The 27,854-nt window shown below is 39.5% G+C and overlaps 1 protein-coding gene and 1 non-coding gene across 3 annotated transcripts in view; both read left to right on the forward strand.

Annotated features, from left to right (window-relative positions):
• The first annotated feature begins 3,156 nt into the window (after positions 1–3,156).
• LOC136389799 (small nucleolar RNA SNORD74) lies at positions 3,157–3,236 on the forward strand. Its single transcript, XR_010748371.1, has one exon. It is a non-coding gene; the product is annotated as a small nucleolar RNA SNORD74 (small nucleolar RNA).
• A 22,312-nt stretch (positions 3,237–25,548) lies between these two features.
• The window catches only part of NAALAD2 (N-acetylated alpha-linked acidic dipeptidase 2), an 88,983-nt gene continuing 86,677 nt past the window's right edge, over positions 25,549–27,854 (forward strand). For both annotated transcript variants that reach the window (XM_066360716.1, XM_066360717.1), the window contains exons 1-2: positions 25,549–25,680; positions 26,343–26,454. In XM_066360716.1, coding sequence (XP_066216813.1) covers positions 25,599–25,680; positions 26,343–26,454 — 194 coding nt within the window. In that variant the 5' untranslated portion in view covers positions 25,549–25,598. The remainder of the gene's footprint in view (positions 25,681–26,342; positions 26,455–27,854) is intronic.

Here is a 27,854-nt window from a genome sequence, read left to right on the forward strand (position 1 = left end):
GCAGTCCGAAGCCCTCATATCCTTTGACCAGTTTCCTAACAATCCTCTCCTCTCACAGCATAAAACACAAATGCTCGTTCACAGCATTTTGACAGTGATAAACTGATGTTCATACACATTGTGAAAATAAGTATCAAACAAAATTTTTAAAGGGGTGCTACCATGATTCACATGCAGATGGAATCATACGCAATGATGACAAAAGATTTTAAAGAGCAGGAGGAGTACATGATGCAGACAGTTCATTTGGAAGCCAATCAGCACAGGTCACACAGGTGGCTTCAAAGTCAATCATGAAGACTGAGTTCTTCAACTAAGGGGCTGGAGACTCAGGTGTTTATTATGTGGTTCTATACACATTACACATATTTCATTATATTCCGCTGTTTCTATTTAATACCTAAGAAAGAAATTTATGATAGTAGAACAAAAACATTTTTTAAAAATGCACACACATTTCAAATATTTTTGTACCCAATTTTATAAAAATTGCATAATTATTGTCTTGGTGTGTAATTAGTCTTACAGCACTTAAAATATTGATACTGAGTACAGTTCCCTTCGCTATACAGCAGGTGTGTTTCCAGAGTAACGTAACGCTCTCACCTGGACTCCGTAAGCCTGATTCCACCATACATTTGCTCACCCCCATTAACAATTTGGGGAGATGTCCCCAGACACTGCAAGGAGAACCGTGGCCCTGAAAACGTAACAAGCTAAAGCAAGGCCCTTACGTAGCTGTGGGTCTGCTCTCATTAGAGAAAAGAGGAAAACATTATTGTAAATTTGTTTAATACAGTTGTGCAGTATTAAAGAATGAGAAGGAATGTGTTTATTCTGGACTGGGAGCAGTGACACGTCCAGCGCTCTCCAATAGCAGGATGAGGGTGGAATATCAACAGGAGGAGGTAATAGCTGTTTACAAGAGGAGGGGTGTTCCGCCCCAGATAAAAAGCTAGGCGGAATCAGGCACTGGTGGTATTTTAAATCGATGTGTCGCCCCAGAGGTAGGAGTGTCAGAGAGCTCTTTCGGTACCTATCTTCCCAAGAAAACATTAGAAACTTTTTGATGAGCAATGTCCATCATGAGACAATCTGACAATGGAGAATGATTAGATTGGTAGTAAGGATCAGGAGATTAGATTGGTAGTAAGGGTCAGGAGATTATATCACTATTGACAAGACTTCCTGTTATTTCACATTCACAGTGTCTGGTATTTCTGGAACTTGAAGGTTAAAGAAATTACCTATGTTCAAACTTGCTGAGATCTGCCTTCTCCTCCCCTTCCTGCATGTTTAATCTGGACTTCTCTTTTCTCGGTCCTTGGTGTCCTTATCCAACTTGATTTATAATTGACTGTCTGAAGCAACTCCTCAGGACAGGGCTCTGCCCCGGAAGGGGTTCATGTGGTGAGTTCGTGGAGGTGCAGCCCACCCTTCCTCTGCTTTTGCTGTCCTTTCATCCTCTGTCTCCCATAGGACCTGGGACTGGAGGAGGCCCTCATGGCCTCAGCTGCCACTCAGGTTGACCCACAGAGCACCAAGCTTTACGTGCCAAGCAGGAATCCCTGAATTGGGGGTGGTATGTCTATTAGCTATTGGATTTCTAAGTTTCACTGGGTTTTGAGCTTTTGGGAACCCTGTGTCCTTTCCTTGCATCCTCGAAGGGTCGTTGTGGGGTCCGTGGGGGCGTGGGGATCATGGGGATACTGCCTCACTCTGTCTTGCCATAGATGCTGCCTTGTTATCCTATGTGCTCTGTCGGGTTTTGTGGCCGATTCAGAGATATTAAAACTATGTATGCTGCTACTTGCACAGGATCCCTATTAACGTGTTTAATGTGCATATGATTTGAACCTGTCGTTTTCATTCTAAGTTATTTAACAGAAACAGAAGACAGCCTCCTTGTATTGCTGTCTTTGTGAAACACATTTTTAATAGAGAAGATATGAGAACAGCATGACCAAAAAACAAGCCCATCACCCATTAATCAAACTATAATTACGATGTAACTATGCAGTTGTTAAGTATGAGGAAATTAAGCCCTGGCTGGATAGCTTGGTTGGGTAGAATGTCATCCTGATGCTCAGAGATTGTCGGTTTGATCCCTGTCAGGGCACATACAAGAACAGATTGATGTTTCTATCTCTCTCTTGCTGTCTCTCCATTCCTCTCTAAAAATCAATAAGTAATTTTTTTAAAGGAGGAAATTGCTAAAAACTTACATGGGAGTAGCTATACTAAATTTTTAAAAAGTGATTTATACTATTTAAACAATATCATTCATTCAACATAATGTTGATGAGAGAGTGAAAAAATTGATTCCCCGCCAGGGCAACTGTCTGTGTGGAGTTGGACTGTTCTCCCACATCTGCATGGGTTTTCCCGGGTACTTTGCTTTTCTACCACATCCCACAGATGTTCACATGACGTGAATGGGTGTGTTCAGTCTGAGTGAGTGTGGTGTGGTGTCCGTATGAGTGGCTCTGAGTTGGACGGGCATCCTGTCTGGGCTTGGGTCTTACTTTGCACCCTGAGCTGCAGGAATAGGCTTCAGCTACCTGCAGTCCCGAACTGGAGTTAGCAGGTTATAAAAACATTACCTTCTTTTTATTGATGTTTTTAATGTATGTATAGCTCGCATTTATTTTAGCTTTTAATATTAGAAGAGTTTGGGTCTTTATTTTGATGTCTGGTGATGTTTTTGTGACCAGAAATATACCTTAGAAACTCAACTCTTGTTTATCTGTTAGCCTATAGAAAAATTGGTTTTGTTAAATGTTGATTCACTTAAGGTTGCAGTTTCCAAGAACCCATTAACAGCATTAAAACAAACAAACAAAACAAAACAAAGACTATATATGGAGATACCTTCAAGTGTGGGTAGAGGCACTAAGAAATATCTAGAGTGAGTAAATAGTTCAATAATTTAACTTTACACAATTGTGTGACCTTTAAATATTTTGTATGCTAGAAACAGGCATTACTGTTCTTTATTTATTAATTTTGAGATAATTATAGCATTATATGTAGGTTGTAAGCTATTTACAGTGAGGGTACTAATGGCCTTCACCCAATTTCTTCCAATAGTAGAATCTTGCATAACTTAATGGTACATTATTACACCTGGAAATTGACATTGATACAATTCACAGAACTTTCTGTCTCTGATGAAGCTAATGTTGGTAGGGACATCTGAGACTGTTGATGAATGCCAACAGCTCTCATGGCAGTGCAAAAAAAAAAAAAAATCACAGAGCTTTCTCAGATTTCACAAGTTTTGCATGTACTCGTGTGTGTGTGTGTGTGTGTGTGTGTGTGTGTGTGTGTGCATGCGTGCATGCTTTATAATGTGTGTGAATTCATGGAGCCACTGACATAATCAGGATACAGAATATTTTATTACAAGGATTTCTTGTCCTATCCTTTATTAGTATGGCCAACTCTCTCATTCTTTCTGTCCCTAACCTCTGGCAACTACTAACCTAATATCTATCTCTATGATTTTGGCATTTCAAGAGTTTTTAATAAATAAAATCAGACAGTATGAAACCTTTTGTGACTGGTTTTTTAAACATCATAATTCCCTTGGGATCCATCCAAGTTTTGCATGTGTTAATAGTTTGTTCCTTTCTGTTGCTGAGTAGTGATTCATGGTATGGGTATGCCATGGTTTGTTTGACCAGTCACCCATGGAAGGAAATTGGACATGTTTGGAGGTTAAGGTTATTATGATTACAATCTATACAGATTCTTTTTTTTTTTTTTTTGCATTTTTCTGAAGCTGGAAACAGGGAGAGACAGTCAGACAGACTCCCGCATGCGCCCGACCAAGATCCACCCGGCACGCCCACCATGGGGCGACGCTCTGCCCACCAGGGGGCGATGCTCTGCCCCTCCGGGGCGTCGCTCTGCTGCGACCAGAGCCACTCTAGCACCTGGGGCAGAGGCCAAGGAGCCATCCCCAGCGCCCGGGGCCATCTTTGCTCCAATGGAGCCTCAGCTGCGGGAGGGGAAGAGAGAGACAGAGAGGAAAGGGGAGGGGTGGAGAAGCAAATGGGCGCTTCTCCTATGTGCCCTGGCCAGGAATCAAACCCGGGTCCCCTGCACGCCAGGCCTACGCTCTACCGCTGAGCCAACATGCCAGGGCCTATACAGATTCTTATGTATGTTTTTGTGTGAACATCAACCCATTTTATATCTCTAGGATAAACGTCCAAGAGTTCAATTGCACAGTCAGATGTTTAGCAAATATTTAGTTTTGTAAAAAAAACAAAACAAAAAACTTCCATATTTCCATCCTTGCCAGTATTTGGTATTGTCACTAATTTCTTTTTTTAATTATAGACTTTCTGGTAGATGTATAGTGATATCTCATCATGACTTCAGTTTGCATTTTCCTATGGCTAATGATATTGAATATATTTTCCTGTGCTTATTTACTATATGTGTATCATTTTTAGTCATATATCTATCCATGTCTTTGGCCTATCTTTTAACTAGACAGCTTGGTTATTCACTGTTAATCCTTTATGTTTTCTACATACAAGTTTTTTGTCAACTATGTGTTATGCAAATTATTTTCTCCAGTCTGCAAGTTGCCTTCTCATTCTTTATGGATCTTTCCCAGGGAAAAGTTGTTTATTTAGATGAATTCTAATTTAGTAAATGTTTTTATTTTTGTGAATTGTGCTTTTGTCGTCGAGCATAAAAATTACTACTTATCCCTAGGTCCAATGATATTTCTCCTGTTTTTTATAAGTTTATAGTTTCACAATCTCTGATCCAAGTTAATTTTTGTTTTAGCTTTGAATTTGTCAACACTCATTTTTGTGCTTATGGGTATCTCATTGTTCTAGCCGCTTCTCCTTCCTCCTTTGAATTGCTATGCATCTGTTTAAAAATCAGGTGTATTTGTGTGAATCCTTAATTTTTAAACAAAATTAAAAGTTACATAATATCCACCAGTTGTGGAATGTTAACTTCTTTTTTAGAGGGAATAGTTCTAAAATTATAATAAATGATTTTCTCATGTCAAATTGGTGACTATGCATGCACTATTTCCTTTAAAGATATTAAAATGAAAAATAATTCAAACTACTAAAATCACCAAAGACTATCAATAATAAAAATTTATTAATTCTATACATTAGAATGAATTCAGAAAAGTCTATTTTAACTATGAATAAGCAAAACTTTTTTTTTGGAAGCTGACACTGCCACCTTGTGGAAATATTCTCCATTACAGCCTATTATAAAAAGCAAGGAGGGTGTGTAATCCTCACCAAAGCCATTCATTTTCTGCTTTCTCAGTTCCTCAACTATGATGCAACTTTAGAGAGGCCTTTTTCCTTTCTTAAAAACACTTTCATATATTTGAATTAGAGAACTATGGTACTTGTGGTAATTACCATATACTTAATTAAGTATATTTGTGATAATATATTTGAAGTTTAATTTGTTAAATAATTTGTGTCAGATAATTTTGATTAAAAGTAAAACTACAAACAGGGTGTTGTTCTTTTTCCTGTGGCAAGCTAAAGTAGATCTTAAAAGTTACAAAAAAAGCTTCTGGGAACTATGAAGCTGAGGAGATCCCAGCCTCCCGGAGGACTTGGGGTCTCAGTGCCCTCCTAGGCCTTCAACCTTCCCCTAAGCCCCTTGTGGGGGAAAAAAAAAGAAAAGATTTCCTCCCACCTTCTAACTTCTTCTGCCTCAGCTACTAATCAAATTAAAATATAAACAGGAGAAAATGACCAAATTTAATAGATATGTATATTGGAAAGTGCCATAAAATATGAGAACTTAGTCCTGGCTGGGTAGCTCAGCTGGTGAGAGCATTGTCTCAATACACCAACGGATGAGGGTTTGATCCCCAGTCAGGACACCAAAACAAACAAAAAACAAAAAGCTGGCCTGGGGACAGTTGGGCAGTTGAGGTCTTTTATGCAGTCTGGAGCTAAGGAGAAAGGGGGATTTGTGGTTTGGAACTTCAAAGGGCAGGAAGGCAAGCCACACGAAGATAGAAAGGCAAATGTTTGGTAAATATACATTTGCTGAGCCATCTTTAACACTAGGGCACAGAGAGGGATTTAACCAAATAGGCCTTGCTAAGTTTTTCCTTGTTTATCACTTACTAGTTCATTTCAAACTGTAGTTTTTTTCTGTGAGAATATCTCCCCTTTTGGAGCAGGTCCTCTATCTAAATTCTTTTAGGGAGTAAAGGGGAAGGTCAAAAGGTTTTCCTGAGTCTTTTCTTTAAAATAACCAGCTTAAAATAATATCCCAAAGAGGCCTATTTGGGGGTTGCAAACTCTGCTCCTCCTCGCCCTCAATAAAGTGATTTGATTCCAGAAAAAAAGGTTATATAAAAATTCAAAGTATTAAAAATATTCCAATTAATCTTGAAGAACACGTTTTGTAAGTCTTGAACTCAAATATCAATCTATTTTAAGAATTTGAGTCCCATTGGAGTTTTGATGTTTTTTAGACCAGTGTTTCTCTAAATTAAAGTACATTAGGTCACTTGGGCATCTTGTCAAACTGCAGATTGAAAGAGAAGCCTGAAAGTGCTCCCGGGTAATGCTGCTGCTGCTGACCTTGTGCAAGGCCAGGGCCCCGCCATCGCTGCCAGGCACGTGCAGGTTCCCATTAGATTCAGGCAGACGGTAAAGAAACAGTGGAGCCAAACAATGCTGGGCCATTCCTTTATTCAAGTCTTGCACCGGCCTATGAGCAAACACACACAAGGCTCCCAAAGCTACTTACACATTCTCTGGTTTCACAACCAGGAGAATCTTCTCCAGTTTTTCCTAGAATCAAAGGCCCCACCCGTCTCAGTCACCTCTGGTTCTCCGTCTGCACACCTTCTCGCTTCTCCTCTCAGCACAAACTGGCTTCTCCTTCAGCACCCTGTCATCTTGGCTTCTCTCTCTTTCTCCTGCTTCTTCTTCCTTTTTAAAACTTTTTTGGTGTGAAAACCTTTCCTCCAGCAACATTAGCATAACAATGGCCCTTCCCAAGCAGGAAGGTAATTAGCAATTTCACAGACACATACCTGGCGCTGCCCAGCGCCATTTTTAACAATAAAAGTGAGCAAACTCAAAAAACACAAATTTTACAAATTCATTTGCCCAACACCTTGGACCAGACTATGAGTAATAAGATTATGTAATAAAAACTATGTGCAGGAGTTTTTATTGCAGAAATAATAATTTGAATGGATGTAGCATAGTTTGGTTAACCATTTACTTGTTAATGGAAATCTTGGTTGTTTTCAGTTTGGCAATATAACAAATAAAACTGCTGTGCACACTCAATATAAGTCTTGGTATAGACATAAGATTTGATTTCTCTTTGACAGAAACCAGTTTGAACAAATCCCCATTTCCTTAGACCTTCACTCAAATCCCTCAACCAAAGCTTGCACCCTGTAGTATGTTTTCCTCATATACTATTTCTGAGACACTTTGGTATAGGTTTTCCCTGATTGAAGGATGTCATAAACTCAACTTGTTTAATTATAAATCTGTTCTCAGTGGTCTGGGGCTAAAGTGCCTTTCTGGATTTTTTATTTTTTACTTCATCTAAATTGCTTGATTTATTGGTTTTTAAAAAAAGTTGTCTGTAATATATTCTTACTCTTTATTTAATATCTGTAGACTCTATAGTGATGTCACCTTTTTTATTCCTATATTGGTAATTTGTATCTTCTCCCCCCTTTTTTCCTGATCAGTTTGGCTAGAGGTTTATCAAATTTATTGATCTTCTAAAAGTTTTTATTTTTTTATTTTATTTATTTATTTTTTTTATTTTTTATTTTTTGTATTTTTCTGAAGCTGGAAACGGGGAGAGACAGTCAGACAGACTCCCGCATGCGCCCGACCGGGATCCACCCGGCACGCCCACCAGGGGGGCGACGCTCTGCCCACCAGGGGGCGATGCTCTGCCCCTCCGGGGCGTCGCTCTGTTGTGACCAGAGCCACTCTAGTACCTGGGTCAGAGGCCAAGGAGCCATCCCCAGCGCCCAGGCCGTCTTTGCTCCAGTGGATCCTCTCTGCGGGAGGGGAAGAGAGAGACAGAGAGGAAGGAGAGGGGGAGGGGTGGAGAAGCAGATGGGCGCTTCTCCTGTGTGCCCTGGCCAGGAATCGAACCCGGGACTTCTGCACGCCAGGCCGACGCTCTACCACTGAGCCAACCAGCCAGGGCTGAGTTTTTGGTTTTGTTCATAGTTGTTATTTTCTGTATCATTGCTTCCTGCTCAGATTGTTATTTCTATACTTTGACTTACTTTGGGTTTATTTTTTTTTCTACATTCATTTTTTTTTTAATTTTTTCATTGATTAAGATACAGAGAGAGAGAAAGGGAGAGATGGGGCGTGGGGGTAAGGAGCCACTGAGCCAGCCACCTCACCCACAGGTGTTGTAAAGTGCCAAAAGCTACAAAATTAATATTGATATTTTGGGAGGCTTGAAGAACATTTTATTAATTTGGATTAAGGTGTGCAGAGAAAATGTGAGAAATAATCTCTGTACAGTGTGATTGGCATAACCAGGATGGCCCTTGGCATTGTATTGTAAATGCAAAGGGGTGAATGGCTAGCCAAGTACAGGGAGAGAAAAGCCAAAATAAACCTTTTCTTATAGTAATGAGCCATTTGCAGGCATTTGTCCCCACGGGAACTACCTCTCCCATATAAATGCATGTAGTTAATGTGTGTGACTCTGGACAAAGAGATGGCTGATAAACATTAGAAAATATAGGAATGTCTCTTAATATGTAAAGAAACATCTTTCTGCCATTGTGTTGACTTGTAAATTTTGTTTTCTCCAAAATGATGTATGGCTTGCAAATTGAACATGGTCCTATCATGTTAAAGGACATATGACTATAACCAATAGTGGTAAGGGGCTCCTAATTACAATTTTTGCTTCTGTACTTCCCACTTACAATACTATAAAAACTAAGTAGAACAAAGGGCCGGCACACACTCCCTCAGACCACTGTTGGAGTTGCCGCCGCTTGGCCAAGCTAGACAATAAAGCTTTGATGTGTAATCGATGGACTTTGTTCATGTCTTCAATGTTTCGGGTCCCTCCGGATTAGGATTAACAGGGGAGAAAGAGTTTTTCTAGATTCTGAGGGTGAAATCTGAAGTCATTAACTTGGGACCTTTCTTCCTTTCTAGTATAGAGACTTTTAGTGCTGTAAATTTCCCCCTTAAGTGCTGCTTTACTATCAGCCCACATATTTTGATATGTTGTATTTTGATTTCAATTGAGTTTAAAACACTTTGTAATTCCCCTTTATACTTTTTCATTGAATCATAGGTTATTTAAAAGTACATTATTTAGTTTTCAAATAATTAGGAATTTCTTTGTTAATGCTAATTTAATTTTATTATGTTCAGAAAATATACTGTGTGTCTGTAAAGTCATGGTGCACTTTTGACCAGTCATAGGAAAGCAACAAAAGATGATAGAAATGTGAAATCCACACCAAATAAAAGGAAAATTGTCCCAGTTTCATACCTATTCAGTGCAGTTCGATGTGGGCTCCATTTGTTACCCTACACACATCCAAATGATAGTGAAGTTCTTGCCACACACAGGTAAGGACGACTGGTGTAACAAAGTGAATAACCTCTGTGATTCTCTGTTTTAAGTGATTAATGTCGTTGATATGTTCAATGTACACATGTTGCTTCACATAACCCCAAAAGTAAAAGTCTAAGGACATCAGATCCAGGGATCGTGGTGGCCATGGCTTGACAGAACCCCTGCCTATCCACCGCCGGGGGAATGTTCTATCCAGAAACTCAGGAACAATGGTGGCGTAGTGTGGAGGAGCGTCGTCCTGTTGAAAGATGACACTTTCTGGAAATTGTGGCACTGCATACAATTCCAAAAAAAATGGGCCTATCACCTTATCATGCATCAGGCCACACCACATGTTCACTTTAGGGGTGTTACGTTCATACTCAACATACGCATGAGGATGTTCAGCAGCCCATATTCAGACGTTACGGTGATGAACATGTCCACAGATATGAAAGGTCGCCTCATCGCTAAACACAATCTTCTGCAAAAATCTTGCATCATTGTCTATCTCATGAAGCATATCTGTAGCAAACACGCATCGTGTGGGTCTATCCGCCAGTTTGATAGCATGCAACAGCCGCAATTTATACCCTGTAAAACAAAGATGTTTCTTTAACACCTTATGAACTGTAGTCTTGCTTAGGTATAATTGTCGAGCACACGCACGCACAGATTTTTTAGGGCTTCTTAGGTAGCTATCCCATATAGCTTCTACAGACTCATCACTGACTGATGGCCTACCAGAACGAGGTTTCTCCACCAAACTGCCAGTTTCCTTCAACTGCTTATCCCACCAAGTAATGTTATTCCTATGTGGTGGTGCTTTGTTATAAACACGCTGATATTCACGTTGCACTTTGGTCACGGATTCAAATTTAGTGAGCCACAGAACACACTGAACTTTCCTCTGTACTGTCCACATCTTGACTGGCATGGCCGTGGGCTGCTCCACTGTATACATGGTGTTATGTCATCATCTGCACATGCGCACATGCTGCCACATCATCCTACAGAAACTGGGAGGGTTTTCCTTTTATTTGGTGCAGATTTCATATTTCTATCATCTTTTGTTGCTTTCCTGTGACTGGTCAAAAGTGCACCATGACTTTACGGACACACTGTATTTTGTGTAGATTTTCATCATTTCAAAGTTATTTTGATTAGTTTTCTGGCCTAGAATATGGACTATCTTGCTAACTGTCTGTGCTTAATTGAAAAGAATGCATAAATAGCTGTTGTTGGGTGGTATGTTCTGTCTTAATTAGCTCAAGTTGGTTGATCGTTTTGCTGCATCTTCTATATTTTTATTGATTTCCTGTAGAGTTGGTCTGTCCATTATTAATAGGAAAATATAAAAATGTTCTAATTGTGGATTTGTTATTTCTTTTTGCAGTTCTATTATTGTTTACCTCATCTATTTTAAAGACCTCTTAATAGGTGCATAAATATTTACAATCACTATGTTCTTTTGATGGATGACTATTTTATCCTTCTAAAATGACCTGTTTACCACAATAAAAAAAATTGGGAAAAAATAATTTTTACTAATAGGGAGGAAACATAATAAAATAAAAAGAACAAATTTTAATAATATTTTTACCATAACTCAAAAGATATCTATACTAAAAATTAAATTCTACCTACCTAATCCTGCTGTTCATTGCTATTAAATACACTTTCTCTAATACAGCAAAAGCCAATCTTGTAGTTTGATAACACTAAGCCAAGAAATAACATGGCTTTTTTTTTACCCTTTTAGCCAATTTTCCTTTATATTTAAAGTGCATTTCTTTTTATAGATTCATATAAGCTAGACTTTTCATTATTGTTTTGTATGTTTTACTTTTACATATGTTATACATTCCACACTACACTATTATCTTTGTTTCAACAGTCAACTACCTTTTAATGAGATTTGAATAAAAAAATGATCAATTGCTGAAAGAAGGACTCTAATCCTATGACTCATATTTTACTCTATCATATATGTTTATTATATTCTTTATTTTTCTATTTCTTTTCTTTCTCCTTATTGCATATTGTGGAACCAGAAGAATTAATTTTTTTTTACACTTGCAAATTCTTCTGGGTGAATGAATAGTCAAATTACCATGAAACATTGACAGGAGAAAATAACTAAATGTAAGACGTATGCACACACAGGGATTCCATGAGAATTTGGAGGCCCAGGGACACGCTGGGCAGTTGAGGCTTGTATTCCGTCTGGAGATACGAAGAAGGAGGTTGTGGTTTGAAGGTAAGTTACATGGAAATAGAAAAGCAATGCTTGGTAAATGTTTTCTGGGCCATCTTTAACAATGGGACACAGAGAGAACTTGGATCAAATGAGCCTTGCTAGGTTCTTCCTGTCCTTCACTCACTGGTTCATGTCAAACTCTAATTATCTGTAATGATTAGGCAGTTAGGGGAAAGGTCAGGTTTTTTTCTGAGTCTTTTCTAAAAAACAAGCAACAAAAAAAACTTGCTTAAAATAATTACTATCACAAAAGGCATATTTTGGAGTGCAAACTTCACTTCCTCTGAATATAAAATGTAAACAGGCTATGAGATTGGTGTTCACCTTACAAATGCTAAGCTTGAAGCTGGTTGTAGGAGTTCTGTGCCTTCGAGTTGATTCCTCCCATTGTGTGCAAACAATTCTTTTTCTGTGGCTGTCAAGATCAGTCACTCTAGACCAGTGATTCTCAATCTTTAGCATCATCACAATGTGTCTGGAGCATGTGTTACACACAGATTGCTTTGCTTAGCTTCTGATTCAGTGGGTCCAGGACTGGTCTGAGGACTTGCACTTTTTTTTTTTTTTTTTTTTTGTATTTTTCTGAAGCTGGAAATGGGGAGAGACAGTCTCTCGCATGCGCCCCACCGGGATCCACCCTGCACGCCCACCAGGGGCGACACTCTGCCCACCAGGGGGTGATGCTCTGCCCCTCCGGGGCATCACTCTGCCGCAACCAGAGCCACTCTAGCGCCTGGGGCAGAGGCCAAGGAGTCATCCCCAGCGCCCGGGCCATCTTTGCTCCAATGGAGCCTTGGCTGCGGGAGGGGAAGAGAGAGACAGAGAGGAAGGAGGGGAGAGGGGGGGAGAAGCAAATGGGCGCTTCTCCTATGTGCCCTGGCCGGGAATCGAACCCGGGTCCCCTGCACGCCAGGCCGACGCTCTACCACTGAGCCAACTGGCCAGGGCCGACTTACACTTCTAACAAAGTGCCCAGTGATGTTGATGCTATTAGTTTGGGCATATCACCTAAGAAACACTTCCCTAGACAATACTGTAACACGTTTTTGTGTCTATTTTAAGAAGAGGTGAGAATAGCCGTGTTGAGCACGCAAATTAGAAAACTACATGGGAATATGTGTTTTGGAAATATAACTACAGAAAGAGTAATATATGTGGATGTTGGGCAGGCAAATGATGGACTATGAGATCATTTGCTGTCATATTTTTGGTTGTCTAGCATTTGAAACCTCTCTCTCTGTGTTTATGGAATACAGTGGTCCCTCCTCTATAGCAGGGGTTAGGTTCCAGAACCCTCCACAATAGGCGAAAATCCATGATGTAGCAACCTTGGATTTATTTTGTTATTTATATAGATTTTAAGGCTTTATAAACCCTCCACATATGCTTATAAAACTTTCTCACACTGTTATTAGCCTTTCCCATACTTATTTTGCTTATTTTATTGCAAAAATAAATAAAATAATAAATATGTAAAAAAATCTATATACTGCAAAATTCTGTGATATAGCAAAAGATCCGCGATACAAAATTAGATATATATCATACAATTTAAAAATTCGCGATACAGCGAGACCATGAAAAGCGAACCGTGATATGGCGAGGGACAACTGGGTTCCACTCTGTGAGTCTTCCTGGTTTCAGAGCTCTTTCCCACTAGGCATTTTTTTTCCTGCCCCTGGAAGCCAGGGCACACTTACATGACCAAAGTGTTCTTTTGGTGGTGGTCTGGGACAGTCTCGCGAGCAAGTGGTGCCCAGCCGCAGGGTTAGTGTCGCCCAGCGTCCTGCCGCCTCAGCCTCACTGTCCTCCCCAAATTGTTCTTGTGATAGGACGATTTTTGCCATAGTTATGGGAACCTGGCTATCTTGATTTCTGCCCGCTTAAAAAACATTAAAATTTTTTTAATCTTGCCAGAAGTCTATGAGCTACTATTACTTTTCTGATCAGGTTAACTCAGTCAGTGTATGTTGCTTGCATAATAGAATCTCACATAAATCCAAACTCAGCCCAACAATGATGTAGATACAGGTGATATGGTTGACAATAAAGGGTTTAAAAAAATACAGTATTTCATTATATTCTACATTGAAGATTAAATTACATTGGACTTCATGTATTTTTTTTATCTTTTGTTATAAAAATTTCAATATATTAAATTGTGGGTATGAGTGTCAATGACTTTTTATAGCTACACTTTTAGTTATATTTCTGAAAATTTTTATCTATATTTATCTCTTTAAAAGAAACACCAAGAGAATTCCATTTTTATAGGGAAGGAATTTAAAAATTAAAAGCCTTGAAGGCAAATCAACTTTAAAAGAAAAATAATTGAGAAATATTAAATATAGGGTACTATATATAGTTCTAAGCCATCTTAAATTTCCTGCCTGTGCAAAATTATTACTTTAAGTTTACAAATGTTTGCAAATTAAAACGAGGAATTAAAATTAAAAATGAGGAAATTTTTAAAATTGTCAATTTATATATTTTTTATTTAAATTGGACAGATTTTAGATAATTCAAGAATCTCTCAACTCTACTCTTTTTTTTTTTTTTTCTATTAATTGAAGATTGAGAAGGGCCAACTGTTCCAACTAAAACTCCTATCTAGAGTTTACCTCGCAGGCTTGGTAAGTCAAGACAGACTGAGAGCCCATCAAATTCAATGGCTTGAGCCCCTGACAATTTTTCCCACTTAGAGATCATTCCAGGAAGGCATGCTATCTTTTGCTCACCAGAAGAGCAGTGAACATTGAATCCCCACAATCTGACATTTTCTAAATATAGGACTTCAAATATTCAATAAAAGGGATAAGTTGAGAAAAATGAATGCTCACTATAAAATATATAAAATAAATTTTGAACAGTCTATAGATAACTATGTTCTTAAAGGACATGGACAAAAGTGTTGTACGAAACGTAACCTTACGAGACTTGACTTGGCATGGTGAACACAAAATACAATATACATATGATGTATTATAGAATTGTACACCTGAAACCTTTATAATTTTATTAACCAATGTCACCTCCAATAAATTCAATAAAAAAGTAGCCTTACAGAATGATCTCATCATAATTTTTTTTTTATTGTTGGATTTTGGAGGGACAGAGAAAGGGAGGGAGAGAGAGAGACAGAGAGAAGAAACATTCATTTGTTGTTCCATTTATTTATGCTTTCATGGGTCCTTTCTTGTATGTGCCCTGACCAGGGTTCAAACCCACAACCTTGGCATTTCCAGGCAATACTCTGAGCTAACCAGCCAGGACCTATGATTGTAAATTCTTAATTGGGCAGGTCATGGTGTGTAGTCACACCCCAGGCATATAACTTTTCAGTTAAAGGTTTATCTTTGCCTGAAGTAAGCCTTGTCCATTGTGTGCATCGAGGTTAACGCCCCTTTGAAATTAGCCATAATCATGCTTGAGAGAGTATATAATGCTGTTAAGTGTCCTGCAATCTGATCCTGCCTTGCTTTCTCCCACCTCCATATCATCTTCCTTATGTTCCCTCCTTAATTTGAAACCCATACAAGAAGCTGCAAACTGTTACTGTCTGGAGCATTTGAGGTCTTGCTCCCTGGCATATGTCATCAGTTTGGCTCAAAGTCTTATAAAAATTCCTTACAGGTTTGGAAGTTTCTTACGTGGACAGAAAAATACCAGTAACTCTAAATCCCTATCCGTTTGGGCATTAGCAGGAAAGCCGTAGGCTCAGAGTATCCTGAGTAGTGTCTGTTGGGAGTCTGGTTTAGGCCCTCTGCCTTTCTGTGCTCTCTTATCTTCATATACTGACCTGCTTCTGCATCCTATGACACACAAATCCTAAACTGGTGATAACGCTGTGTCAGAGGTGATTGTAATGCAAGTTTCACTTTAAAATATGTTATTGAATTTTGAAAGGCTCACAAACTTACCAAAAAGTTTCAAAGATCATTTCTTTCTCCAGAATCATTGAAGAGTAGGTTGTTGACTTAGGTCCATTACCTTGACTACTTCAGTGTGTATTTCCTGCAAATAAGGACATTGTCCTAATTAGCCACAATACAACCATCAAAACCAGGAAATTGCCTGACCAGGCGGTGGCGCAGTGGGTAAAGCATCGGACTGGGATGCGGAAGACCCAGGTTCAAGACCCCAAGGTCACCAGCTTGAGCATGGGCTCATCTGGTTTGAACAAAAATTCACCAGCTTGGACCCAAGGTCACTGGCTCAAGCAAGGGGTTACTTGGTCTGCTGAAGGCCCACGGTCAAGGCACATATGAGAAAGCAATCAATGAACAACTAAGGTGTCGCAATGAGCAACGAAAAACTAATGATTGATGCTTCTTATCTCTCTGTTCCTGTCTGTCCCTGTCTTTCCCTCACTCTGACTCTCTCTCTGTCTCTGAAAAAAAAAAAACCCAGGAAATTCACACTGACACATTACTGCCATTTCATCCCCATTCAAGATTGGCTAGTTATCCCAAATACTCCTTTATAACAAATGGATTCAATTCAGAATTTTGAGTTGCATTTCTTTGTCATGTCCCTTTAGTTCCTTTATTCTGCAACAATTCCTCAGTCTTAACTTCCCTGGCCTTGATACTTTTGAAGGTGAAAGGTCAGATATTTTGTAGAATATCTCTTAAAGTGGCCTTGCCTGTTTTCTCATGAATAAAAATGGATTATGCGTCTTTGACAAGAAAATCACAAAAGCGATACTGTGCTTTTATTGCACTCTATCTAGTAGTGTGTGATTCCAATGGGTCCACCATTGGTAGAGTTCATTTAGGGCACTTAGATAAGGTGGTATCTGCCAGGTTTCCCCACTTTAAAGTTATTTCTTCCCCTTTACTCAATTATTTTTGGTGGCTAGTTAGGTACTTGAAATTATACAAATATTTTATTTCTAATTATAATTCATGCTTATTTATTTAGACCATTTCAATATATTTATTCATTTGTAACTTTTTAGACTTGTGATTTTGAATTTTATTCAGTGAGTTATAATTAGTTACAAGCATTATATATTTTGATGTCAAATTGTCTCATTCTATTTAGGAGCCCCTTCAGGGTTTTTTGTTGTTGTTGTTTTTGACAGAGACAGAGAGAGAGTCAGAGAGGGAGAAAGACAGGAAGGGAGAGAGATGAGAAGCATCAATTCTTTGTTGCATCTCCTTTGTTGTTCAGTGATTGCTTTCTCATATGTGCCTTGACCAGAGGACTACAGCAGAATGAGTGACTCCTTGTTCAAGCCACAACCTTGGGCTTTAAGCCAGCAACCTTTGGGCTCAGGCCAGTGACCATGGAGTCATGTCTATGATCTCATGCTCAAGCTAGCGACCCCTTGCTCAAGCCGGATGAGCCTATTCTCAAACTAGTAACCTTGGAATTTCAAACCTGGGTGCTCTGCGTCCCAGTCCAACACTCTATCCACTGCACCACAGCCTGGTCAGGTCCCCTTCAGGTTTTTCTGCCTGGCCTTTTGATGTCTCCATAATCTTTGAGCATTTCTTTGATTTTTCTGCACAAGATGTCCCAGAATTATCTTTGCCACACCCCTGGAATAAACCATTTCTCCAAAGGTCCTTGGGCCACTTAGCAGTGAATGATATTTTGAGACCAAGGTCTGGGAGATCAGCATGTTCACTACGTTCAGAGGTTCTGGGGCCAGGTCCTAAGCAGACCAAGCTAGAGAATATGTATATGTTCTTTTGTTTTGTTTGCTTTTGTTAGATTATACATAAAGGAGATAATATGGTATTTATCTTTTTCTGTCTAATTTATTTTACTTAGCATAATGCCCTCAAGGTTTCTTTATATTGTCACAAAGGGTCAGGTTTTATTCTTTGTATGGCTGAATATTTCATTGTATATACATGCCACAACTTCTTTATATTCTAATCCATCAATGGACAGTTAGGTTGTTTTCATATGCTAAAATGGACACAGGGGTGTAGATATCTTTTCGAGTTAATGTCTTCTTTCTCTTTCAATAAATACCCAGAAGTAGAATTGAGGGATTATATAGAAATTCTATTTTTTTTTTTTGAGGAGTTATTTTAAGTACAGGCAAAACCCCCTTTCACGTGGGTGAGATACCATTTCCCAATGCCGGCAGAGCAAGAACCCAAAGCAATTTTTAAAATGGAAGATAAACAGAAATTACCTCACTCTAAATTCTCTATTTATAGATTAGTTTTAAATTTGGTTTTACCAAAACAAATCAAATAAGAAATGGTATAAAAACCAGGAAAGCTGATTGTCTATGAGTATAGAGTCACTCTCCTAGGCTGCGTTTTGCTGGGGTAGGTAGGGGTCTTTTCAGGCCAATAAATTGCAAGGACAGAAACTTTCTTCTTTTAGCAATACAGAAAAATATAATGTTTAGGTATTAAGATGACAGCTTTATACTGTTTCTGCTCATTATGACTTTTTTCTTTACAAAGATGATAATAATGGCCAGGATTATGGTCCTTGGTCTATTTATCTTTCCAAGTTGATTAGAGTTAAGTGCTTTTTAAATCTTTTTGAAGAAAAGCTTGTGACAGTGTCAGCAGATGACTATAGACATTCTTTGATTTTTTTAATCTTTTTTTTTACATTTTTTTCTTTTTATTCATTTTAGAGAGGAGAGAGGGGAGAGAGAGAGAGAGACAGAGAGAGAGAGAATGGGGGGGGGAAGAGCAGGAAGCATCAACTCCCATATGTGCCTTGACCAGATAAGTGCAGGGTTTTGAACCTGCGACCTCAGCATTCCAGGTCGACGCTTTATCCACTGCGCCACCACAGGTCAGGCTGATTTTTCTTTTTTTTTTCTTTTTTTACACATCAATATGCAAGTTAATTCAGATTTTGGTTCTGGCTTAAAGGAATTTTTATAAAATAGCTTAATAATATTCTTATTTATGGAAAGAGACTTAAGGAGGAGTAAAAAAAGTTTGTTGGTTAGAAATTTAGTTTTGTTGTGGAAGGATGGCCTCTGTTTTAGGAATAAGAATAGAAGGTTGTTAAATTAGCAGTCTTTGTGAAAGCCAGACAGCATTCATTGAACAATTATTTCACATTCTTTGGAGCAGCATGGTTCTCTTACTCTGTCTCTCCTTCCCTTGATCTTTTCATCCTCTTTTCATGTACAAACCAGAGTCTGCAATAACGTCACCACTCTAAGCAAGAGCAGTGAAGGTTTTCAATGATCTGAACACTTCTTTAACTTTCTCACTCATGGCCTTGCTGGTCTGGGGTTATGGGAAAAAAGACATTCTGCGTGAAAGCTGGTAGTGGTGGAAGCTTGGCGTGTGTCTGGCAGCCTTTCTCAGAATGGTCTGAGATCTAGAGAGAGGAGAATAAACTCTGAATTCCAAATACTGGCAATGCAGTTTAGGGAACCATGGGACTGACCTTTATTGTGGATGAGGTTGCAGAATAGGAATTACATGGCTATTGTTACAAATTATATTGTCCTGGGTCATTCTAGCTGGCCAAGAAGAGTTACCAGTTAATTAGAGTATCTCAGCTCACTAGAGTAAAAACATGAAATACTTTTAGTTTTTCTAGTAACTGCCTCTAATTATAAAATCTGAATACCTTTCTCTTACCATTTTGCTTTGTTAGGGACCGTGGAACAATACTGTGGAAGAAAGCCAGTCACTTTTTTGGTTATTTGCCACTTACTGATGTCTCCTTCATCTGTGGACACATGGACGTACTACACTGTCACTAGCAGGGCACAGAAGCACGAGCCTCCCTTTGGGATTGTCTGGTTCTTTGTGATGCAGGTGATTGCTGCTGATGTGTTAGTTTCCTGGTCTTGATGCATTTGGTTTTCATGTGTGTCCTGTCCTCAAAGGGAGGCAGGATTTAAAAGCTAGATCACGTGGGTTTGGCTGCCACCTCAAGAAGTCTGAATTCTGTCTTTAAGTTTAATACAAAAGCTTTGAAGGATTTTAATAATAGCCTTATCTTATTGTTACTTCAGGAAGACAACTCTGTTAAGTCAAAGATGGTCTGTATCCAAGCAGGGACCACTGAGGAGGGCTGCTGCAGAAGTCTAGGTTAGAGATGACTGTGCCTAAGATTAGAGCAATACTGGTGAAACGGCTGGATTCAAGATATATTTTGACTGCAGAGCCAATAGAACTTACTGGCAATGGCAAAAGAAAACAGAGTGAAGGGCCAGAGGTGAACCCACATCTACAAAGCAGACATTAACAGTGACTGCAGAAGGTAAGAGAACTTCCTTGTGCTCAGCTGAGGACAAAGATGAAAATAGGAAGCAAATGATATAACCAAAGGGTAGGAACTTCAAAAGAGAACATATCGCAAAATACTGTTGGCAGAAAAAAGGTCCATCCTTTCTCTCTGACCCCGCAAGTCATTGCGGGAGTTACTTCCACTTCCCCAGGAAGTGGAAATTTACCTGGTTTGAGGGAAACTGGTCTCACCAAGTGAAAATTGACGTCAGGTAAGATGGAATAGGAAAAGGGCTATTAGAAGCAAGATCTGTACAGATTTATTCAAAATCTGATACTGCAGGTGTACAGGGACTGAGGATTTAAATGAGGCTAGAGGATGAGAGTGCTGGAGGAAAGAGTAGGAAGGGTCCCCTGATCCTGGCACTATTAGGTAAAAGCCATCACGGAAAATAAACTGAAGGCCCTTGTTGATAAGGTATGAGAAACGCTGAGAAAGAAAATTTGGTTTAAAGGTCAACTAGTAGAACTTACCAGGGCTGACTTTTCACCTGGAATGTTAGCATCATCGTACTCGTATCCCATGTTGAGATGAGGGCATGGGTGGGGTCTTCTCTCTGTTTTATACTTTAACTGGTGGGTCTTTTCTGCTTTATACATTTACTGTTGAGTGGAGTAATTGTGACATCAGAAGGAAATCATCCAATCATGGTTTTGTGTTTTTCTTTGAACATTTCTTCTTTCTTGTATTAGTTGTTTACCCTTTTATCACTATCTATATTTGTGTCTCACTTCTCACCTGCTCTTTACATTGTGGTATATTGTACAATGTACTAACATTCTAACATCTTAGGTTGGGAGTGGATTTTGGGCAGTTTTTGGACCTAGCGTTCAGAAATATTCAGCTGGACTAGGTTTCCTTGCATGAATCTCAGCCACCATAAGAGAACATCACTTTTTCACTTTTTCAGAAAGTGTACATTTGTTGTCTGGATGACCAGATCATGTCACCCTATGACATCATTAATGTCTATATCATGTCTATATCTGTGCACTGAGCATCTAGGTGATCCCTCTTGTGAAAGATAAAGCAACATCTTCAAGCAAAATACAAAACGTGACACAGTTAAAGGTTATTCCTTCTCAATTAAATCTTAACTATTGCTATATTCATTAAGGAATTTACTTATACTGCTTTATTAAGACACATGTCTCACTTTGCTTTCAAACCTCACTGTGACCCATTTGATAGGATTTGAACTTTGTAGTTACAAGATTGCCTTTTTCAAGATGAGAAAAAAGGGGAACAATTATGTAAGAGCTACTTAAATTTGTGAATGTAGAAAATAGTTCTGTCGTGTTAGAGGCTCACTGAATAAAGAGCAGGTCAAATATGTGAGATAGTTTTATTGAGAGGTGCATTTTCCAATACTAGATGTTTTTAATACACTTTTTAGCTCTGAAAGAAAAACTGAACAGGGTTAGCATAAATCAACAGTGTTGCCTTGTTAGGTATGCTTACAGGAAGCAACACTTTCCAAGATACAAATAATTAGAATCTATGATTGCATCTTTCTGTTATAAGGTTAATTAAGATAAAATAATGTATCTGTGTATGCATTAACAAAAGGCCAAAGACTACTGAACCAGCTAACTGGACTTTTTACAATGGATTGGCAAGATAAAGATTGTAGATGCCACCAGCTGAGGCAGCGACGACCTTCATATTTAAGGTAATACTGTACTGCTCTACTTCAGAAAACTTCACGTTTAGTTACGTATTCAGTATTTGCCTTCTCATTGTACTGTAGGCTTCCTAAAGGAAAGGGACATATTCTCAGACAAACAAATGTCTGGCATGCTGTAGCCTCTTAATAAATACTGATTTAAGAATAACCTAATTTTAATTTGGGAAAATTAATCAACATGGGAAATTGTGGTAATTCATACACTGATTTTTTTCTATTACTCCAACTTTAGCTATAAAATTGAGATAACACTAGAAAAAATAAAATTTCACAAATGGCAGTCATTTTAATCACTACTTTCTAACTCCTTTCTGCAACAAGCCTTTTCTTTTTTTCTTTTTTAATTTTTTTTTAAAGATTTTATTTATTCATTTTAGAAAGGAGAGAGGGGGAGAGAGGGAGAGAGAGGACAGAGAAGGGGAGAGGAGCAGAAAGCATCAACTCCCATATGTGCCGTGACCGGGCAAGCCCAGGGTTTTGAACCAGTGACCAAAGCATTCCAAGCTAACACTTTATCCACTGCGCCACCACAGGCCAGGCTGCAACAAGCCTTTTTCTAGAGAAGATTTTATTTTGGCTTTTGAGAAAAATGTAACCAATCAATTATCCCATCAGTAACAGATAGAAAAGGCCAAGGGCCTAGAAATTAATAAATTATGTAATCCTCAAAAGTTATATGTGTAACACATTTTAGTGTATACTGACACAAATAACATCTGATATTGTTTGTCATTGAGGAGACCTTTGTTATCCAACTGTTAAAGTAAAAACTAGGCTTTAATAACATAGAAATATTTTGAAATCAATTAACTTACTAATGACATTTGGTTCAAGGATTCCACAAAAATATTAAGAGAAAAATCATCAGATACATTCATCAACAATAACAGTGCAAGAGCCTGACCTATGGTGGCACAGTGGATAGAGTGTCAACCTGGGATGCTGAGATCCCAGGTTGGAAACCCTGAGGTCACCAGCTTGAGTGCAAGCTTACTAGCTTGAGCACAGGGTCCCTGGCTTAAGCGTGGGATCATCAACATGACCCCATGGTTGCTGGCTTGAAGTCCAAGGTTGCTGGCTTGAGCAAGAGGTCACTAGCTTGAGCAAGGAATCACTGGTATGGCTGGGCCCCTCACCCTGCCCCCTGATCAAGGCATATATGAGAAGCAATCAATGAACAACTAAAGTGACGCAACTATGACTTGATGCTTTTCATCTCCCCACCCCTCACAAAATAACAATCATAGTGCAAGAAAAAGAAATCAGACTCTTCTGGAAGCTCCTTAGAAGCAAAGTAAAGTGCCTTAACTATGTTACTGTGAACTAAGAGGCCAAAGTGAGAGGCAACAAGCATTTATCTGATATTCAAAAGAAGAGTTATTCAGGAAGCACTGCTTCAGGCAGAACCCCAGATAGTGTTCTATGAAGGCAAGGGTTTTTTTTCATGAGAAAGGGAAGGAGAATAATCACATTGATAGAAGGTAGGGATTTCTGTTAGTGCTAATAAGTCAAGGAAGGAACTTCTATAGGTGCAGATAAACTAAGTTATTCTTTAGCTATACATGGTGCTGCTAATTCTAAAGGAAGTCTTTAACTTTCAGTCCTGTCATCAGAATGTCTGCCTCGCAACAGTTTGGAATATACCATGTTACTTTTTCCCAGTTATTTTGCCCAACTGAAATATTAAAGGTCCTGGTAGGGTAGCTCAGTTGGTTAGAACATTGTCCCCATTTTCCAAGGTTGCAGGTTCAACCCCCAATCAGGGCACATACAAGAAGCAACCAATACATGTATAAATAAGTGGAACAACAAATCGATGTTTCTTTCTCTCTCTTTCTCTTTTTCTCTTGCCTTTCTCTGTCTCTAAAAATCAATAAATAAAAAATTTAAAAGCCTTGGCAAGTTAGCTCAGTTGGTTAGAGCATCATCCCCATAAACCAAGTTTGAGGGTTCAATTCCCAGTCAAGGCACATTCAAGAATCAACCAATGAATGCATAAATTAGTGGAACAGATCAAAGTTTCTCTCCCCCACTCTACCCTCCCCTTTCCTCTCTCTCTCCTTTCTCTTTCTCTAAGATCAGTTAAATAATATTTAAAATTTTTTAATAAAATAAAACATTTCAAAGTTTGAGGATTGAGATGGGTAAGGCAGTTAGTTCCTCTGGGATGGTGACTCCAACTCCATTGTGAAGTGGCTCTGTTAATGTATTTTTCACAGCTGAGATCATCAGGGCCTTAGAAAACATGGTGAAGAGTAGGGTGTAACCATAGATGTACTGTCTCATAATCCACTCAGTAGACACTTTTGCTTTGGCTGTACAACCGTTTTTGGTTGGATATGAGGAATCTAGTCAGGAATTGCTAAAGATTTCCTCTAGGATAAAATGGATAGATGTAGGAGTCATATTTATAAGGACTACTATTTTTCAAACTTTCTAAACGCTTTTTCTGTGTTGTTCAAAAAACTTTTATTTACTATACAGACAAAACATTTTAAAAGAGAATCAACTAAAATTTTTGGTAGGAGGGGGAGTTACTGATGAATTTGGGTTCTTGTCTCCCGATATAAAATAATTGAGACCAGGGGGACTGATAAAAGCAAAGGCAGATTACTGAGGTTCAGCATAGGGCAAGAACACTGAGTTAGGATCCCAGGTCTGTGCCCTGAATGTGGGGCTTAGGGGTTATTATGGCTTGAGGACAGGGAAGGTGCTGGGGTTAACTAATTATGCAGTTGGTTAGCAGGTGTCTCCTTTTCTGGAACACAGATATCTGGTATACAACACTGAACCCTGATGTCCTGGTGTAGGTAAGCAAAGCAAAGCCTTCTGGGATTATTTATGCAGCACTTATTATGGGATGTAGGAAAGGACTTTCTTAACCACGTATTGAGTTTGTCTCTGTGATTTGTGGCTTGGCTTTAGATATGAAAAACAAACTTAAAAGGAGTGAGGTGAGTTCCTGGCAGGGCTTGACTTGATGGAGAAATTTGTGGAAACATTTTATTCTACCTGTTTCAGGAGGCAGGCAGGATGGCATTTGTTGAAAACATACTGTCAGTTACCCAGCAATGCACTTTCAGTGGTGAATATAATTTGAACCTACAACACTCTGGCGAGGCTGGGAGAAACCTGTTACAGAAGAAAAAACTGAGAATTACAGAAATTTGGAGACTTGTTCAGTTGGGGGTGGGAGGAGAAATCAATCCTCTCAGTTCTCTCTCTCTCTCTGAATTATCAGTTCTGATGTTACCTGGTGAAGGAACTCCCTGTGTTAAGGTGAAGCAGCCAGGACCCCAAATGCTTCCCACGAGTGACCAGTTAGAAATTAGGACAGAGAAGCCGGCGGCAGCAGGTAGTCTACAGGGAAGGAAAAGCAGGATGTAATGCAGTTCCAGCCGAAACTCTGCAATTCCTAGAACGGGGGTGGCAAAGACGCAGGTAAGCAGAGTTTTTTAGGAAACAAGTAGGGACATTTCTAGAGCCCCACCGCAGATTTTGTCCCGGTTTCTGTAAGATCAACAGACTAGAAGTCGCCTGCCCCCTGGAAGAATGTGTTTCCTTCCTTGCAGGGCTTTCTCTCTCCCCTTGCGCCCGCAGGGGAACCTAAGGAACCAGGAGTTGTCTCCGGCAGGTTTGCACTCGCCTCCAGAGGGTCCCCGAGGGTGGAGGCGGGGCTTTGCTGGCTGTCAGCAGTGGCCACGCCCCGCGGGGACCTGGAGGCTCACCGCGTCCCCGCTCGCCCTCTATCGGTTCATCTGCAACCTCCAAGCACCTCGCGTCAGCCTGCGCTCCAAGCTCAGTCGCCCGGAAGCCATGGCGAACTCCCGGGGCCGTCTATACCTCTGGATGTGCTTGGCGGCAGCGCTGGCCTCTTTCCTGACAGGATTTATGGTGGGTAAGTGTACGGAGCCCTTCCTCCCAGCCCAGGGCTGCCGCTCCTCCCTGGAGAGAACGAGGCTGGGTTGTGCTGGGCTCGCCCGGCCACTGAGCTCAGTCTCAGTCCGGATGCTGAACTCCAATGCCCAGAGTTTCAGCCAAACTGGAAACTGGGTGGAATGCTTTTGGGCCTTCCTAATACAGTGTGGCTGAAATCTAGATTCGTTAAGTGCTCACTGAGTTCAGCGTACTGGTAAGGGCTTGATGGAAAGACAATTTAGAGTTGTCACTCTCCTCAGGGATGAAAGTGGTGGTTTCAGTTCCAAGCAGTATTAATGAGTCAAAGCTTGGAACTAATATGTGCAGCACTGCAAAGGCGCCCCTTCCCTCATCATTTACTAAATAAATATTTGTGGAATGGTCAAAGGTCCTTGCCTTAATGCCTAGCGTGGGGAAATGAAAAGAACTTACCTCGTGTAAAACTCGTTTTAACCAATTCATTATCACATGACACAGAATTGGAAGGTTCCCAGAGTTTTTTTTATGAATATTTCTGTAAAGCTCACCATGATCTGTTTCTTACTTAGGGAAGGACTGTTTCTGGCTTCTAGTTTTGATAACAGTGTAAAGCAGCTCTGTGTGTATGTGGTCTGTATATGTGCAATGTGTGCTCTCCCCCAGGCTGGTTCATTAAGCCTCTGGGCAAATCAGCCACTACACTGCGCTATCATCAAAGTGTGCGGTGGAACCTCGTATCCGAGATGAAAGCTGAGAACATTAAATCATTTCTTCGGTAAGTTTGTGTTGCATATTTGATCTTAAAAATAAAGTGTTTAAAATATTGCAGTGTGAGAAGTGTATTAAAACTGGTTCTAGTCATACAGGTAATCTTCTTTGTGTGAAATTATATGGTATCACATTCATTTGTGGTAAGTTTAAAATGTCCCTGGGCCCTGGCCTATAGGCTCAGTGGTAGAGCGTCAGCCTGGTGTGTGGCATTCCGGAGTTCAATTCCTAGCCAGGGCATACAAAAGCACCCATATGCTTCTCCACCCTTCCTCCCTCTCCTTTTTCCTTTCTCTTTACTTCTCTCTTCCCCTCCCACAGCCAAGGCTCCATTGGAGCACTGTTGGCCCCGGGCACTGAGGATGGCTCCATGGCCTCTGCATCAGGCACTAGAATGACTCCAGTTGCCACGGAGCAAGGCTGCCCAGAGCATCTGCCCAGAGCATCCCCCTCTAGTGGGCATGCCGGCCAGGCGTATGCAGGAGTCTGTCTCTCTGCCTCCCCGCTTCTCAGTTCAGAAAAAAAAAATTTTTTTTTTAATGTAAAAAAAGATGTAAAATGTCTCTAAATACACTTAGGGTGAAATCTATTTCAATGTTGAAGGAGTCTTTCTTCCCTAACTTCATCTACAGGAAAAGCACTTGATTGCTTTAAGAGATGTTTCAACTTCATGTAACTTTGGGCTGCAACTGTCTGGGTTTGATCAGTAATGTTGTTTAAACATGATATTCTGCCAGGAAGAACTAACTGGTTGATTGAGAAGAAAGGAGGCTAAAGTTTCAGTTTCTGTCTGCCACAAATTAAACCTCCTTCCCATGTTGCAAATATAAGTAACAAAAATAAGACAAAAGTAAAGCAAAAGGATCAGTAGAAATCTACCAGTCTCTAGACATGAAAAAGAGTGATAATTGGGGGAGTGATTATGAACGCCCTGAAGGCACTAACCATGACATTTATTTCTGTATTCAGACTCTTTTAAAAGATTATCATAAGAAATAACCCAGCTTTACTGAAGTGCAGTTTACATAAAATAAACTGCTTTCATATATATCCCATAATTTGGAGTATTGACATGTGTCTAATACACTCAACAAACCACCTCTTAAACCTCATACAGGAAATTTACATCATGCCCTTTGCAGTTTATCTTCCCTTTACCGATGGCCCTAGATAATCACTGATTACTTTATATCATTATGGATGCCTTTGAATTTTCTAGAATTTTATATGAATGGAAACATACAGTAAATGCTCCTTTGTGTCTACCTTTACTCAGCATAATGATTTTGGAATTCATCTAGATTGTTGCATGTATTAATATGTAGTTTATTGCTTTTTACTACTGAGTAGTAAATCACTGAATAAATATATTACAATATGTAGATGATGGACATTTGGGTTGTTTCT

Source organism: Saccopteryx leptura, chromosome 1, assembly GCF_036850995.1.
Source record: "Saccopteryx leptura isolate mSacLep1 chromosome 1, mSacLep1_pri_phased_curated, whole genome shotgun sequence".
Lineage (NCBI taxonomy): Eukaryota > Metazoa > Chordata > Mammalia > Chiroptera > Emballonuridae > Saccopteryx > Saccopteryx leptura.